This window comes from Lathamus discolor, chromosome 2 (genome assembly GCF_037157495.1).
Source record: "Lathamus discolor isolate bLatDis1 chromosome 2, bLatDis1.hap1, whole genome shotgun sequence".
Classification (NCBI taxonomy): Eukaryota; Metazoa; Chordata; class Aves; order Psittaciformes; family Psittacidae; genus Lathamus; species Lathamus discolor.
In genome coordinates, this window is record NC_088885.1 from 50,962,180 (window position 1) to 50,981,112 (window position 18,933).

The following is an 18,933-nucleotide window of genomic DNA, read 5'->3' on the forward strand; positions in this document are numbered from 1 at the left end:
TCTAGAGAATGCCTACGGGGAGCAAATTCTCCCAAAAGGGAGAGACCCAATGCAGCTGAATAGATCAGTTGGTATCAAATGCAATTAGGAGGCATCAGAAGTGAAGAGGCTATTGGACACCAGAGGGCAAACCTGCATACAGAAACACAGCTGGCAGCTCTAGCACAGGTAGATGATGCAGCTGCAGCAAATGACAATGTGCTTCCCTCCCTCTCTCCAGTTTAAGGTCATATCTTTCCTGGCAAGGAGCTAAAGTAAAGCTAATGTAAACAGCAAGGCCCTTATAAAAATTGCAGTTTAATGTGTAATGGTAAGGTAACAAAAGAAACAAACTATTAACACTGTTACAAAGAAATGCATGATTTTTTAACATTTGTATGGAAAATACAAGCAAATTCTTTAGAAATGTATTCTCTTAATAAAAGATTCATACTGATATAATTCTTTATGCCTATAAAAATCCGATTATCACAAGTGATTAGGCAACTCCAATTTGAAAGCTGCAAAAAACAGTTTAAAGGAGCAATAAAACCATGCCGTGATCTCTAAACCCAATAAAATTGGACAACACCAGATCTTCAAGTCGTTTTACTACAACTTTGACTCCAACTGAAGATCTGCTCCTGACCCACAGCCAGGTAAACAATTCACAGAATTAGTGAATAACTAACACTTTAAGAAAAAAAGTTGGTTTCTGCCAAAAGTGACTTACTAGTACTTATGCCATCTAGTGGCCTGTTTCTTCAGGCAAGTACAATGATTGGTTATTAAAAGCCTTTAGTAAAGGCTGATTCTTTAACAGATGGTGGTCAGTGTTACGCTATTATTTTAAATAAAAGGCTAAAACATGTAATGCAGAACACTCTCGTATGATACTCCCAGCTGACAGTAAATTCACCCTCTTCCCCTGATAGTAACCATCAAGATGAAGCACTCATACTAAAAAGGGACATGATAAAAAAAATGCATTTTCCCTTTCTTCAAAAGGCCTTGTATCACCTTCAATTCAACCTCTAACAACTGTAGAGCAAAGTAACTGCATCAAAACCCAGATCCTTTAGAGTAAGACAGCTCTCCTCATTCTCAATTACTTGGGTCTGAAAGACTATCAAAGCTTTGCATCTTTGCGCAGACTCAAGTTTCTCTACGAGTTTTATTAGAAAAACAGAACTACAACCTCAATTTGGATTCTTTTGCTTGCAAAGCCTTGGTTGCTAGTTCAACTCTTTCTTTTAATAAGCCAGCTTCTTCAGCACTTTTTTGGGCCTGTACATTTTTCAGTAAGAAGTGGGTAAGGAAGAGTTTCAAGCCTTCCCGTAGCATTCCCAGTTTGGGGTTGTCAGATATCCTGTAAAGGTACAGATCAAAAAGTGAATTTAGCCTTCTACTGTTTTAGAAGTTTCTCAATTTTCTTTTTCTGTATCTTCTTTAGAGAACACAAGGGGAAAAAAAAAAATCCAACCTATAAAAGGAGCTTTTCTGATGAGGCTTTCAAATTACCAGCAAGTCTATGTTTGTTTGGCAAACAGCCCAAACACACTCAGCATACAATTGAACCTCAACAATAAAATGGATTATTGGAGCCTCAGACTTGCTTTATGTAAATAATTACATTACAGCAAAACCTGAGGTGAATACCATGTCTGATCTTCCTCATGTTGTGGCATAAGGGTTGAAACATCATCACCCAATTTGATGGGTTAGCCTGTACTAACACACAAATGATAAGCTTCCCCCCACTTACTCAGAAGAGTTTACTTGTTAAGAGATGGGTGTCTGATCTTTGGAAAAAGCACTGTATAATTCTCAACAAAACAAGCAAACTTGCTACCTTCTTAATTACTGCTCACCAAGGGCCCCCTACAGATCTCTCTGCTCACCTACCTCACAAAAATGTCACAAAGGTCTTCAGCATCTGTTTTGATTAACAGCATGCTTAATACTTGTCGCAAGAAACGGACTTTGGGTTTATCTAGTTCGCTGAATTCAATTACCTAGAAGAGATGGAGAATTGGATTCATTCAAGTATTTCAAACAGACGAATTCTCTTCTAAAAGAACAGCTTTTAGCACACCAACTGGCCTCCCATATATACAGAGTCTAAAGTTTGGCACAGAAGAATTAGCTGAGAACACTGCCTCCAAAAACCAATCAATAAGGAAAGCAGAGAACTTTTTAAGGAATTAACCTACTAGTACCAGAGGTATACCATGTACAATTTTTCAACTAGATAAATCCAAGTGCTCAGTAGATTTCTTTCTGGTCTAATAAAAATCAACATCAGCTAAAAAGCATAGCAGAAAATCCACTGACAAAGCCTATTAATGAAGGGGTGCTAGTACCAACTCGGGATACTTTAAAGAATATAATCTTACAACTGCTCTAGATACAGAACTGTAGAGTTTCTATATGCCTGGGTCACCACAGATTCCGTTTTCCCCAAATTATAGCATCACTGTAACCAGTTGGGTTAATTGAGTAATTTTAGAACAAGTTTTGTCTTGGGTTATGACCTTGAAAAGCTAAAGTGCCAGCCAGGTAACAGAAAAAATACATTTTGCATAGACTTAACAAATGCAGGGAAAAACAGAAGTATTTTGAAAAGAAAACACACCAACCTTGAGAACTGAAAGTGACAATGATTTTGTCCTTAATAAATGAACCAACAGCGAAACCAAGTTGGAGATGGCAGCAGCTGACAGGTTTTCTAAGTCTTTGATTTTGTCCCAGATACTAAATTGGAATGTCACCTAGGTGTCAAAGGTAAAGAAAATTAATCCTACAATCAAGTGACTGCTTAAATGAGTAACAACCTAATAAAACTTTCTGATCTTTTATTCTTTACGATCCCTCTGCGAATTAACAGAGATGCTTGATCAGACTGTTCAATTCCTCTGAAATGTGTAAAATGAAGGAAAGCAAACCTTTCACTCTAGTTACTTTATTTCCTATTCAGACCTCACCGTGAGCATGCCTTACCAAATGCATAGCTAGACCAGCAGCATTATTTCCCAGAATGAAGATCTTAAAAGGCATGCATCCATTCTCAGGTATTTAATAACTGTCTTCCTAACCACAATAGCGACACTAAACCAAAGTAGGAACAGATTTTTCTTCACCTGAAACCGTCTGTGATATTCACAAAACTTGTTAGCCAAAAATGCATAGAAGGGGTTATACGTCTTCTCCTGTAAGCAGCAGTGAAGTGCAACATGAACAATTTCTCGCTCCTGCTGATCTTTCAGTCCAAGCCTAAAATTCAGCAACAGAATGAGAATCATTTAGTAAGGAAAAAATTACTCACACAAAGCAACAGCTACAGTCAACATCCAAGAGTAATATCTGAAAAAATAACCCCCCCCAAACACTACATTCAATTTCACTTGTGAGGAAGTTCTTACAAAAACAGTCTTAAAAAACCACTATACGGACAACCCCTTAAAACTGTGGGCTACATCAGTATCCTGGTATGGCAATATGAAAATGCTATAGTCTTCCTGATGTTAAAAGGATTGGCTGCAAAAGCAAGACTTCAACAGACAGGAGTGGTGTGATACAAGTGTAATTAGCACCTGAGGAAGGAAAGGTAGGTCACTCCACATTTGTAGCTCTTCATGAAGAAAAACAGAGAGGGCACTGCCATAATGAAGTCTCGTGCAGCAGCAGTGCAGCAAGTGTTGTTGCATGGTGTACCAATACAAACGTTAAATAGTGGAACAAGAACTGTTGCACCCTCTTGCAGTTATGTCACACTTGTACCTATGGTCATGCGAGGAAAAGCAGATTTTGTATCAGTATAAGCCTCTTTAGAGAAAGATGTCGAGGGTACCCTTCACTTCTGTGAAGTATCTGCTTTTACTAGGCATAATGTATTAGGATGTTTTTCCCACTTATTTAGTGATATGAATTTTTTAATCTCTAGGTCAACTCCATGCTACATAATACTTGAAACTCATTATTGTTTGTTATTAAGAGGATGCAGTCAGCCATTTCAAATCACCTTACACACACACAAAGCCTGAAGAACACAGTGAATAGTCAGTATCAATGTTGGCTGCCTCAGCATAAAGGCCAAGGACCGAACAGCCTTCCCACTTGAACAGCTGACCAGTCTAAAAAGAGAGCCGAGGCACTCTGGGGCAGGGATTGGCAACTAACTCGCAAGGCACCTGTTCTGTGAATAATATGATTTAGCTGCCCAGGCTGCCAAATGCTTGGCAGCATTAAAACCAATTAAAATGAAAAATGCTTCATATTATAGTCTGAAAAATGTCAAACAAAATTCTTTTCATTGTTTAAAGCTCAAGTTTTGTATGGCACTGGTGTAACTCAAGTGTATTTTCTAACTAAGTTTGACTCCACTGGAACTTGCTCTACCACCTGTAGTTTGCCATTGCCTGATTCCAATACCCCTCATTTGTATACACCTCCAGACACCTGCCACTGCATCGGATCACAGACACGCACCGGATCAGTAGAGAAAATATTGTCTTCCAGCCACACTCCCCTCCCCCAGCATTCAAGGTTTTACAACAGGAAAATCTGGGATGATTTCTAGGCTGATTGCTAATGAGCAGTGAAAACTTAGACTTCTACTCCTCCAGAAGAGAACAGTGCTTTAAGTGTCGTGTCTGTGATAGAATTTGCTTGCTCTCCCATCAGCCAAGTTCTACCTGATTTTATTACAGAGCACAAAAGCTCCTTTTTTTAAAACAAGTTTTCAGCTACCAGACACGCACTGTAACTCATGAAATTACACTGCAGTCACTAATTTGGCACACTCTCCATCATAATTTCTATCATGACTTGCTTATTTAGGAAATATTCATGTTGCCAGACAGCTATAACCACAGTAAACCAGCACTTTGATGTTCAACTTTATTCTTACTTTCACTTCTTTGCAGACCTAGCATTATTTTATCTTTTCAGACCTAACATTCCTAAACATCTAAAATTTAGCAGTCAGGACTGTCTTTCACTGCTCAGCTTCACTGTAAACCTGTACAGATTTCATAAGCCTGATAATCTTTGGTAAAGAATATGCAACCACCTCACCTATTATATCATTCATGACTTACAGTATTTCCATGGACTTGTATATCTTGATCATTTTAAGAATTTCCTGCTGTATATAGGATAAATGCCTCTGAAGTAGGTTATTTCTCACCAGCAGAAGCTTGGCTCTTAGTAGGTTAGTTACCATCAGCTGAAGCCCAAGATTATCACTGCCTTTAGATCAAATATAGCAACACTCAAACCTTTTAAAAGTGATTTGAAATTATTTTGGTAGATGTGATCACATAATTGTTATCCTGAATTACACACCACACTACAACAGGGCATATAAAGCTTTTCAAAGTTTCAACTTTTTGTGAGATATAAAATGTCTCAAATTCTTCATGTCCATGAAATAGCTTTTAAAATTGCCTCTGCATCAAACTTCAGAAGCATTCATTCCGCCTGCTGTGTGAATCTGCTGTTTGTAAAGGACATGTAGCCTTTCATCTAACGAAATGGATCAAATCTTACTCCCTCATCTTAGTCTCCAGTGATGTTCCCAACCCTCCCTTTACATTGACACTTCTGCAATCACAAGCTGAGCCACTTCAGGGAGGTGTTCTGGCTTCAAATTAATTACTTTTACTGTAAGGAGGAAAAAGACAAGCAAAACTATAGTAGCATGGACTTAGAACAATTTAAATTACCATTTAATCACACCTAAACTCTGCCAGAGATATAGCAGCAGATGAATCAACAAGGGCAGTCAAAATACTTCTTAATACATTTTCTTGTCCTCTTCCTCGTGAGACTGACATCCAACTTATGAATATAAATTCCCATACACTCTGGAACACATGTTCACATTGAAGTTAATTCCTTCACTGACAATTCTGTGTACTTTCCATTATACTCTGCCAGATGTGGGCAGATTTCTGAATTCCTCTCTATGAGCTTGCTGTATGAAAGTCAGCATCAACACACCAGGCCATCTGCAGTTTTTCCTGCCAAGCCTGTATGTATACAGATTTGTATACTAGTTTAAATAGCACAGATGAGAGTCAAGGATCAATTTGCAAATTGAGCTACCAGGCCTTGGCAAGAACTGCAGCAGCAGAAGCTAATTTCTTTTAATTGAACAGGCCATATTAAGATATTGGAATGACTCCATCGCAGTCTTAAATCCAAGCTGTGTTTTGCAGAAGTGGCATTTAATCAAATATTAGTTGACTTTATTACGAAGCCTGTTTTGGTTTAGTTATCAAATTAAATAATTGCATGCCATCCTGGTAAGATAATTCCCTTGAATTACAAGGCTGCAAAAGAGAAGTTCAGACCTGATCTCTCTCTCTTCCCAGTTACTACAGACTTACAGCATTATTCTGACAGACATAAAGAACAGCTTAGTTTACGCTTTTCCTTGATCAAATCTTCTTCTAAAGAGCTGTTTGCTAAGTGGTAAGGAAATTGGCCTTAACATGGAATGTGACCCTGAAGCAAATCCAAAGCTAAGAGGGAAATGGAGGTGTTAGAACACTATCAGGTCATGCAATTATGGAGAGAGACCTGCAAGATGCCTGAAAAAGGTGGTAAGAAGTAAAGGAAGTGGCAGCAGTATGGAAATCCAGCAAGAACACCAAGAGATATTTTGAAGGGGCTTCTTGTCTGCATCTGTAAGGAACCAAGGCTGCAACAGACTTCCCTCCACTAGACCAGGAAATACATCTTCAGTGCAAAAAGATGCAGACTCCTGAAGCCAGAAGATGCTGGAAATCAGAGTTATAGACATGAGTGACAATAATCGGGGCTACTCCTTTCTTTCAACTGCCAGTCAGTTCTAAATTCCCTTCTAGTCCCTTCCCTAGTCCTTACACCAGAGTTTTGGTCCTTCTCCTACCCTTTTATTCTACACGGATTGCTAGCTATACACTTCTCTAATTTTATTACCAATTAAATGCGCTTGAGCCCAGACCAACAGTGGTATTTTTCCAACCCAGCTAATGCTGTTTTTAGCTGTGGGCTGTCTTCTGTGCTAGTCTGTACTTACTTGAGAAGCTTTTCAAATGCATCCAGGTAGTCTTCACTTGTCATCAAGACACAAAAAATACTTCTCCTGATATCGGTGTTCATTCTCTGCTTACGAGCAAGCTCCATTATCTTTGAACTCACCTGCAAAAAATTAAAATTAAATGCTATTTTATTTATGCTTGCTTTAAGAAACCTATTTCTGCATAGCTTTGCATAAGAGAGAACATTAATGAAGATCACCAGTAAGCTATAAAGTAGCAGCCCAAAGCTGCCCAAAGCTTTACTTCCCGAGCTTTTGTCCAGAGGCATAAGAATCAGCAACAGCTTTTTCAACTAGGGAAATACATTTTAATGCATTTTAATTGTGCCAGTTATTTAAGATGTGCTTCTCTAATGTAAGTCACCATGACATTCTCACTACACTGCTTTTACAATCGGCTTAGATATATGCCACCCACAGACACGCAACACTACCTCTCAGAATTTATACTAGGAAATCCACTTTAAAATCACATCTCTTTTCCACTTCCACAAGTGATTTGAATTTCATGGGATAAGAAAAAAAAAAAGCTATACCATAGTATTTTTTTTTTTGTGGGTTCTGAAACAAATTTATGCACCTGTATGAAGAACATGCACAAGATCACAAACACTTCCACTTACAACAATCACTGCTTGAATTTACCTTTCCTATATGCAGTTTCTGCTGAGTTTTGCTATTTGTATCATCAATCATTGGTACTCCACTCCAGGATGACCCGACTATCCACCAGCGACCAACCCGATCAGCACTGAGGAGAGACTCCAGGGAGACACGGAGCTCAGTTTCTTTTCCAGAACCACTTTTGTGAACCTTAACAAGATACAAAAACCCCAAAAGCTATTATTTGAAGCTTTCTTTAAAAACAAACCCCCAAAACACAAACACCCCAAATACTTTAATTGCTTTAAATTACTTTAAAACAAATACTTTAAACAATTAACTTAATATCTTAATCATAGCGTCCCAATGAGTAGGAAGTCAAGTAAGGGATCTAGGAGACCGGCGTGGTTAAACAAGGAGCTGCTGGGCAAACTCAAGTGGAAAAGGAGAATCTATGGATTATGGAAGGAGGGGCTGGCCGCTTGGGAGGAATATAGGACAGTTGTTAGAGGATGTAGGGAGGCAATTAGGACAGCTAAGGCCTCCTTGGAACTCAATCTTGCTAGTCGGGTTAAAGACAATAGAAAGGGCTTCTTCAAATACATAGCAAATAAAACTAAAACAAGAGGCAATATAGGCCCACTGCTGAACGAAGTGGGTACCCTGGAGACAGAGGATATAAAGAAGGCAGAGGTGCTGAATGCCTTCTTTGCCTCTGTCTTTACTCCTGCAGATTCTCCCCGAGGGCCCCAGATTTCTATAGCCCCAGAAGGAGTCAGGACAAAGGAGGAGTTTGCTTTGGTAGATGAGGATTGGGTTAGGGATCAGCTATGCAAACTGGACATCTGTAAATCGATGGGTCCGGGTGGAATGCACCCACGGGTGCTGAGGGAGCTGGCGGAGGTCATTGCTAGGCCACTTTCCATCATCTTTGGTAAGTCGTGGGAAACGGGCGAGGTGCCTGAGGATTGGCGGATGGCAAAGGTCACACCAATCTATAAGAAGGGCAAGAAGGAGAACCCGGGTAATTATAGACCGGTCAGCCTTACCTCCATCCCTGGAAAGATGATGGAACAACTTATTCTTGACTCCATCACTAGGCATATCAAGGATGAGGGGGTCATTAAGAACAGCCAACATGGTTTTATGAGGGGGAAGTCATGTATGACCAACCTTATAGCCTTCTATGAGGAAGTGACTAGGTGGAGGGATGATGGTAGAGCGGTAGATGTAGTTTTTCTTGATTTCAGTAAGGCATTTGATACTGTCTCCCACAGCATCCTCATAGATAAGCTAAGGAAGTGTGGGCTTGACGATCAAGTAGTGAGGTGGATCGAGAACTGGTTGAAAGGAAGAAGGCAGAGAGTTGTGGTCAATGGCGCAGAATCTAGCTGGAGGTCTGTGACTAGTGGAGTTCCTCAGGGGTCGGTGCTGGGACCGGTGCTGTTTAATATTTTCATCAATGACCTGGATGAGGGAACTGAGTGCACCCTCAGCAAGTTTGCTGATGACACAAAACTGGGAGGAGTGGCTGACACACCAGAGGACTGTGCTGCCATTCAGCGAGACCTGGACAGGCTGGAGAGTTGGGCGGGGAGAAACTTGATGAAATTTAACAAGGGCAAGTGTAGAGTCTTGCATCTGGGGAAGAACAACCCCATGTACCAGTACAGGTTGGGGGTTGACCTGCTGGAAAGTAGTGAAGGGGAAAGGGACCTGGGGGTCCTGGTGGATAGGAGGATGACCATGAGCCAGCAATGTGCTCTTGTGGCCAAGAAGGCAAATGGCATCTTAGGGTGCATTAGAAAGGGAGTGGTTAGTAGGTCAAGAGAGGTTCTCCTCCCCCTCTACTCAGCCTTGGTGAGGCCGCATCTGGAATATTGCGTCCAGTTCTGGGCCCCTCTGTTCAAGAAGGACAGGGAATTGCTTGAAGGAGTCCAGCGCAGAGCCACAAAGATGATTAAGGGAGTGGAACATCTCCCTTATGAGGAGAGGCTGAGGGAGCTGGGTCTCTTTAGCTTGCAAAAGAGGAGACTGAGGGGTGACCTCATCAATGTTTACAAATATGTGAAGGGTAGGTGTCAGGATGATGGAGCTAGGCTTTTTTCAGTGATATCCAGTGATAGGACAAGGGGCAATGGGTGTAAACTGGAACATAGGAAGTTCCACGTTAACATCAGGAAGAACTTCTTTACTGTAAGAGTGACAGAGCACTGGAACAGGTTGCCCAGGGGGGTTGTGGAGTCTCCTACACTGGAGATATTCAAGGCCCGCCTGGACAAGTTCCTGTGTGATGTACTGTAGGTTACCCTGCTCTTGCAGGGGGGTTGGACTAGATGATCTTTTTAGGTCCCTTCCAACCCTTGGGATTCTGTGATTCTGTGATTCACACATTCCTTCTCCAGTCCTTAGTTTCAGTCAACAGCCTGAAAAGAATTTAGAAGTTTCCCATATGCTCTGATTTCTCAATAGCAAGTTGCTTAAATCTACATTTAGAAGCTCTATTTTTTATTTGGGGGGGGGGGGGGGGGAACCCAAGAAAGAGAGAGAAAGAGAGAGATAATAAATTAAAAAGGATCCACCCTCCAACTACAAAACTTGATTAGAATTCAAGACTTGATGACATTGAAGAGTCAAGAGGCTGAAGCGGACATTGAAAATCAGCTGCAGATTGTTCTGGTCATGATTTTCCTTTTCAACACTACTGATCAAATAAAATGGCATGACAAAATGCCATAAGTTTTGTACAATTCAAACAGCAAAGAGTTCAAACTCTTTAAACAAGACTTTTCAACAAAATCCTAGAAGCGTACCAGGAGGACTGTGAAAATTTGAGAAGTAATTCTACAGACCTAGGTTACCTGGGCTTGGTTTTGCCTGGCCTATTATTACTGATGCACACATCCTGCACTTACACACTTCTGAATATAGTTCTTAATCCAAAGAGACGGTTACTTTAATGCATTTTATACTAGGTTGTTCTAGCCAAACTGCCCTCTCTCCAGCTTTTCAGAAGTGTTAGACTTCAAAAATTAATCTGGTGAGGTTAGAAGAGGGTGCCTGCATCCAAAATCCATGGAAAAAAAGAACTTGTCATAATGACTCATTTCTTCTCCACAATCATTAAATTTCCCACAATCTCTTTTTCAAGTATAGGACTTTGAGGAAAAGTCTTTGGCTAAATATTATGTCCTTTCCCAAACAGTTTTGCAGAAGGCTGGTTGACTGCTGAATTAACTTGGACAGAGGAAGTAATACTTAATGACCTAAGAAGTGACTTTTGTTCACAAGGGTTTGAATGTTGAACGAATTAAAAAATACTATAGCCTGTCAAGGCAATGTACAATACAAATAATTACTTCTGGTTTAAAAATAGCTATACAACGTTTGCTGAGAAAGTTCTCACCAGTGTTCTTTGCAATTTGCGGAGTTTTTCAACTGGTTCAGGATCATAACCAGGAATCTTACGCATGTCATTATTCCTTAGGGCCAACATAGTCTCTAGCATAAACCGAACCTATTGGGAAAAGAAATATTTCTGCGGATTATGTGCTGAAAAGTTTATTAAATATAAGTGGAAACTGTACTTTGAAATTACTATTCTGTAACAATAAGCAGCTTGGATAGCAATACATGTCAAAAATTAGATTACATAAAAATACAGAGAAAGATGTTACTTTAACTCCTATTACATACATTTGCGTTCATGCTTCAATTCAAAGCTTAATCTGCTGAACACCATGGCCATTTTTTTAAGTGTAAAAATTATTATCAAGTATTATCAGGAGCACAGTCTATGCCTGAGTCTTGCCCATTACAAGCATTTTGGTGGCTGTGTCCAAAGAACTAACAGAGAAAGACAAGAAGAATGCAAATAACTGAATGCCAACAACTGAGTATTAGTGGTATCTTAGAACCTAAATAGTGTATCAGAAAACATTTTGGTAAATTAATACATGTACCTAAGTGCTTATTAAAGTCTATTCAGAGCAGATCTTTAAAACACACATACATACCCTAGTCTGATCCTGAAGTTTCTTCTCTGCTGTGTTTGCTTTCCTCTGGGCTTCAGTGATCAGTTCCTTCAAAGCCAATGCATCATCTTTTCTTAAGGAAAAGCCCACGTTTTTCAGAAGAAACAAAATCAACTCAATCTCTTTTTCAGTGAAAGCGCTAACAAGCTTTTTCAAAATATCAAAGATCAGGAGGCAATGAACCACATGGAAATTATACAGATGAGCAATCAAGGCAAGCAGGTTTTCACATTCTTTCCCCTCAGCATCACTTTTAGAGAGCTCATCAAATTTCTTCACCACAGCTTCCAAAAAGTGAGCACCGACCTGGCAGCAGTTGCATTAAGGAAGAAAAAAAAAAAGAAGTTTAAAAACACGCAGCCATTAACCATAAGTAGATTTTACAGACATCTGTAAAACATTAACTTCTGACACACTGACACTATTAATTTTAAAGATATATTGTTGCTCCTCTCAGCCAATATGGATGTTCTCCATTTACATATACAAATATCTAAGTGGTGTGACAAATTCTTAGAGCATATGTTATTTAGACCTTATGTATGAAACCAGTTGCCTTTCAACATCTGTACAAGAAAAGTAAATGTCATGAACTTACAGCACACATACGTCAAAATTTGTTTACATAATTTTCATGAACACATATTAGCATCTTCCCAGCTGTCAGGCTAGCATGCTGTTATTGCTAGTCATTCATCCAGTAAAAGCTGCATGTCAAAACCCAAACACATCACAGAGTTCAGCATTCCAGAACAAAATCTTTAATAGAAGGATAAAAAATAATACTGTAAACCAACCCCCAACATACCAAGTTTTCACAATTGCTGAGCATAAGTTTAGGTTGATTTTGAAGTGGGGATATGTCTTAGCCATTTGTCAGTAGTACAGCAGGGAAAAGAAAATTTGGAATCTATATTTGTGAAGGGTGAACAGATGCTGAAGACTGGAATTAGAAACCATACCAAAACACGGATAGGTAATGAACACGCTGCTGTTAGACAAGACTTCCCACATTATGATGATGATAATTTTTTGCTGATTGTTCTTATGAAAAGCACAAGTCCTAGTAGCAGTACTGACCTGCATTACAAGCCTTGACCAACTTAGGTTTTCACTAATTCAATTATCATATTGCACAAATGTATAAACACAGTTACTGGAACCCCAGCTTCTGCATTGCTCAAACTAATCTTAAATGCCGCTGTGCTATCACACTTTTGTGTAATACATATCCTGTATTTTACAGGAGAAAAAAAAAAAAAAAAGGTGTGTTACAGTAAACACATTTTAGATTCAAAGATGCTATGTAACAGAGTCGGTAGTACAAAGACAGTCTGGGTATTGTCTATGTATTTCTAATACCTACTAGTGTATCTGTATCTAAAACCTATTACTGGGTATTCTGCAAAGTTCCAAAAAGATTCTGTTTCTCTCCTTCAAACTGCACTATATTATTATGTTGTATCTACCTGTCAAGCAGCAAAGAAGATAACAAAAGAAAGTTTTATGGCAAGGCTGCATGGAGAAAGCTGCTGTAATTGCATCCACCTGATATTTAATATGGCTTCAGAGACAGCATTCAGGTCATTATACAATAAGCTGAAGAACTTGCATAAATAGATCTTTTGCACTGAGATGTAGAAATAAAATGTAGGTGTAGAAAAACTTGATGGGAACACGATGCTGAAACACCTCCGTTTTGTGAAAGACATCTCACTGAAATGAGGTAAAATCTTCCATCAGTAGTTTCAGCAGCTTCTTAACGGTAAGCAACAGATGCAGCACCTCAATCATTCATCAAGCTTAAAACCAACACCAAAAGAAAAAAATAGAAAATAACTTGACATGCTTTTTGAAGTTTTTTATATTATGGAGTAATTGATATATCCAGCTAATTTCACTGATATCTGCATGATTTGGCTTTAAAAAACAGGACTTTTTCCACCGATGTAAAAGGATTTCTGTAACTGTAGCGCTTTTCTTATCTGAATATATATTGTTCAAAAACAATAACCTCATATACCCAAGTGAACAGAAATAGTCTAAATAAAGAGGATAAAATTTGAAGCTTAAAGCCTCCCAGTTTTACGGATGGAAAAAAAAGATGGTTTTGTAACTGACCAGTGGTAACTCATAATGGAAATAAATTAATCAGATAAAGGAACAGACTTGAACCCTTTCACTTGTAGACACCTAGCAAATAAGCTACAAATATTGATGAAATTCAACTATTATTTTTTTAGTTACAGTCAAAAATTAAAAGGCAATTCAAACAAAATATCAAGGGAGACACTCTACAAAAATGTATTATTAAACAAAATTACTTCCAACTGCAAGAATTACCTCAATTCCTACATTATGATGAAGAACGCTGACCAAAAGGACGTGCTCCATTATCAATCTTGCAGGCATGGCAACCGCAGTAACACAAGCATTCATGAGAATATCTGTCAGAGTCTCATTCATGTCCTTTCTGCTGTTGGCCATGTAGAGCTCTTCCATTTGTCCACTAATGGAGGACAAATTCGGTTCACTCAGCCTATGGAGGAACAAAATCCAGTGTTCACTTTTTCTTCTCTTTATATGGTTCTACAATTTTCAATTTACTCAAGAAACTACCTCTTCTTTTTGGAGAAACTAGTTTGGCTTAAGAAGAAAGATTAAAAGGTGACTGGAAAGGACCTTTTGTATTTTGCAGTGTTTACCAAGCTAACATATGTTTAATTCCGTACAGTTGGTTTGTTTGGTTTTTAATATTCACAAGTAAAAACAGATTAGCAGCAGTATTTACAAAGCATGGTCAATGTGCTTCCTGTCACACTGAACAGACTTATTAAGAGAGACTTTATTCTGAGCTGTTGTTAAATATAGCACATCAGTCTTCGGAGAAAATAAGTACAAAAATACCGCATAAGGTATATCAAATTCTAAACCACTGAACAAACTGCATACTGTAGCCTGCATTTTGTAGGTAACAAGATTAAAGAAAATGCCAGTATTTTACAAAATTCTAAATTTGAAATGCATAAAAGTGTGAATTACTTCTTCTGTTCTTCAGTACTTCAAGCTATGAAGTGTTGCTCCTCCTCAGTTGCAGTGTCAGAGAAATTTAGTTTTATTTAATTACAAAATGAAAATAATGCTTTTTTTGAGGGAGTTATAATACACTATGAGGATTTTTTTTTTTTTATAGGCATACCCTTAATTGACACGTAGTGAATTATATGTAGCACTTGCGGGGAACTGCTGTGTGGAATTCAGCTCAATCTTAAATTTATTTTCTAGATTTTTCAACTTCTGTAACAACCAACTGTAAAGAATTTATACCAACAAAGATAATTATTATTAAGGACAGCAGACAGGATTGCCAACTTAAAATCAGTTTGTGAAAAGTCACATTCCTGCCACTTTTCTTTGAATGATGAGCACTGTCACACTGAACCAGAAAGATTAATGACTTTGCTTATTATATTACCTATTAATAAGACCATTCACCATTTTCTTCAGTCTTCCCAATTCTTCTCTTTTCTTGTCATCTAGTGTCTCCTGAGCTCTCCTTACTTGAAGGGGAACATACTTCACAGCACTGTGATTATGACTCTTAATAGGAAAACAGTAAGATACCAAATGAAATCTTAAATGTTTTAACGCAAATATACATTTCTGTTTAAGATTAATATCCACAACTTTTAGGTAAGTATATCTTTTACCATCTAATAACTAACGCCAAAGTAACAAATTCATACAGAAAGAAGCATGCAACAGGTTAACCTTTATGACCAAAGCAGCAAACCCCCTCTTCTCTTTACATGACTTTTTTAAAGTTATTAAAACCTGTCATCTTACATCTTGGTTTTAATCAGTTCTAACCAGCTGCAGATGTACCAACAGTTTAAGTTAGTGGCATGCTGGCTAAATGACCCATTTCATCTTCTCTTCTTCACCTGTGCTAGAAGCCCTCAGACCACAGGCAGGACCTCTGGCATCATCCAAAAGTAATGCCCCAGTTTGCAACAGATACTAATTTGAACGTAAGCTCTCTTTGCTCTTAGCAGAAGCACATGGACTCAATCTTAATGGTCTTTTCCAACCTATCTGATTCTGTGCTAATCATGTTCTTTAAAGCTGGGGTAAGTCGTTTATTTGCTTGCCTTGCATATACAGACAAGCCCACACACTTTGTGCATTAGGGTGTTACCTGCCAGCACCCTGACCTGGGGGAACTCTCCCCTCAACACCTCACCACTGTACCTAGGCCTTAGCAAGCCTTTGAAGACAACGCTGTTGCTGGGCCCGGCACTGGTTTCACCACGATAACACTGCCCATGGCCCGGCTAGATAATAAACATCAGTGCTTTACTAAGATGATGCAAACTGCTCTGTGTTGATGCTGTGGCATGTACTTTGAGAAGCAGTTTGCCTTATCTAAAGTGAACACCCTACCTCCTCCTCGCCTGGGGGCTCGCTGGCCTCTGGCACCCCGTCGTCCTCGGTGGACGACGATGAGCTCTCCCGCTCCCCCTGTCCTTCCACATCCTCCTCCTCGGAGAGATCTGAGACATCCTCCGGATCCCCCTCGTCTTCCTCCGGATCCCCTTCGTCCTCCTCCGGTTGCTCTTCGTCCTTCTCGCCCGGCACCGGCTGTCCCTCCTGCGGCGCCGGCGGAGCCTCCTCGTCGTCGCTGCTCTCGCACAACTTGCTGAGGCCGGCCCGGGAGCCCAGGGCGCCCAGCACGTAGCCCAGCCCGTCCCGCAGGAAGCTCTGAGGCACCTTCTCCGCAGCGACCCCCTCGTGCTTCTTGCGGCGCTTGCCGAGCCCTAGCAACCGCTCCAGGCGCCGGATCTCCTTGTCCTCTTCCTCGTTGGCCTCCAACAGGGCCCGCTTCCGCGCCGAAGTGGTTGCGGCGGCCGGGACCTCGCGGGGTGTCGGTGCTGGCACCGCCGGCCGCGCCGCCTCTTGCTTCCGCGGCGGCCCCGGCCGCTGCTTTCCGACAGCAGCGGCGGCGGGTGAGGCCGGTGCTCTGGGACGGGCAGCAGGAACCGGCTTGGAAGGAGCTGGCTTTAAAGGAGCCGCCTTGGAAAGAGCCGGCTTGGCCGGGGCGACGGGAACTTCCACCGGTTCCCCGCGTTGGAGGCGGCGGCGGCGGCTCCGCTTGAGCTTGCGCTTCTCCTTCCTCGCTTCCCGCCGGCTTCTACGGTTCTGCCTCTCAGAGTCCTTCAGCAGCGGCAGCGGCGGCTGGTCGCCGGCTTTCTGCACGAAGTCCTGCACGGCCTGCCGCAGCCTGTCCAGCTTCCCACCGCGGCTAGAGCGGGCGGCCGCTGACCGCTTCATCTTACCCCCAGCCACGCCGCGCCTGGGGGCCGCCATCTTGAGGAAGAGCCGACTTCCCTCTTCCGCCTCGCTGCCGCCATTTCGGGAAGCAGCGCCCCCTGCTGGGCTTTGGCCCTCTTAGGCGGTCGCAGCTCGCTTCAAACCCGTACCAAAGGCGCTAAATCCGCAGAGATCTCCTCTCTTTTTATAGATGTATATTTAAGGAAATGTTAGGTTTGTCCCTCTTCTATACAGAAGGGACAGTCCGTGCCTTATAGCCTAGGCTCTGGTTGCAAGGCCTGAAGGTGCCCTGGGCACTAGGCACTCGGTACCGCCTCTGGAGGCTGCAGGAGCCAAGGAACACCTGCACCCGTGGCCTCTCCTCCACCCCATTTTAAGCCTCTTCCAAACCCGCCGGTCTTAGGTGTCTCTTCCTAAGCATGCCAGAGAAAAACGTCCTTGTTCATGGCCTCTGTCCGGTGCTAACTGCTCTTGGGGCATTTCCATCTGCCTTGCAGCACAAGGTGATAGAGCTGCTGGGAGCTGTGCTGCGGCGATGGGACAGGCACAGCATGTGACAACTCACCTGTCATTTACGTTATCATTATGTGAGGGAATTAAATGTCCCATGCCAGTTTGCTACTGTCAGCAGGAAAGCCAATTGGTTGATCTTATTTTTAGTCTCCCTGCTGTACTCTAGGCTTATGCGACCTGCTGGCTGTGTGTCTGTCCCTGTGTCTCTGTCCTCTCCTACCTCCAACTTCAAAATCTAATGCCTGTTCCAGTCATGTCTGGCAGATGCTTGGAGTTCCCCAAAACACTGAATTTCCCCGTGTTTCATCAAAATAGGTGACTGGGTAGAGGAAAGAATTTCTCAGCTGAACAAAGTGCCACAATATAAGCTTAGATCTTAGCAGACACCAGAAAACAGAAATGAAAGCCCATGCGTGTAACCCAGCTCCAGAAAAAGGGTCTTGAATCTCCTGTGGGGACCAAATCCATAGGAACACCGCTCTTGATCAATGAAGTACTGCGTAGGACTTGTATATTACCTGAAAATTTAATATGGCTTTATTATTCAGAAGATTATTTTTGTCTTTCTATGCATGTTTCTATATTCTCTCATTACATCATATGTCCTAGATGACCCATGCTTCAGAAATTCAGCTTTCTCAAGACTGATGCATAATGAATCTTTCACCCTCAGTGACAAAATATGTTGCATTGAGTTGTCAAGGCATTCCTTTTGCTACATTTTCGACTATATATTATGCTATGATTTATTGCTGAGCTGCTCTTTATTCATGCACAGACAGCTCACATGCATTTCGCATCCTATTTATGGATTTATTGATAACAGTAATCCAGCAGCATGCCATAATGCTAGATAAGTACAGCTGAATATAATTTGAGAAAATATAAGATGCTTTTAAAACTCCAAAATTTGCATCTTCCTTATGCCTCACTGGGCAATTTGTCATTCAGGGCAACAGAGCTTTCCAGTAATGGGAAATTTCACATATTTTCAAAGAGAGAAAATGTCAATGTTTGCCTTCTTGAGTACGTCATGTCACAAGGCAAAATGGGGAAAGCATGTATTTTGTTGAACCCCATAATCCTAAATTTGGGTGAAAATGGGCATGTTACTTTTGCAAAAGATATACTGATAGAATTATTATCACCTGTTTGTGAAGTAAAAATACTTTCTAAGAATTAAAGCAATATTTCAAGCAAAATGTAACTATGATAATCAAGAAAATATAATATTGAGATATCAGTCTGCTTAATAGACTAATTCAGCATTCAAATCTAGTGACACCATATCTCAGTAAATACATTACAACAAATATTTCATGTACTACCCTAGAATATTGTGGGTTATGATTTTACATTTGCCAATTTGGCTTCAACTACCTGGTA

The 18,933-nt window shown here is 40.7% G+C and overlaps 1 protein-coding gene across 1 annotated transcript; it reads right to left on the reverse strand.

The window, feature by feature from the left end:
* Positions 1-551: 551 nt before the first annotated feature.
* NOM1 (nucleolar protein with MIF4G domain 1) lies at positions 552-17,129 on the reverse strand. The gene is given in 12 exon segments (XM_065666803.1): positions 552-1,348; positions 1,885-1,994; positions 2,619-2,750; positions 3,120-3,252; positions 7,046-7,167; positions 7,712-7,879; positions 11,076-11,186; positions 11,686-12,009; positions 14,047-14,242; positions 15,179-15,303; positions 16,147-17,087; positions 17,090-17,129. Coding segments are annotated over 12 exon segments (2,565 nt in total). The 5' UTR covers positions 17,115-17,129; the 3' UTR covers positions 552-1,170.
* Positions 17,130-18,933: the final 1,804 nt, after the last annotated feature.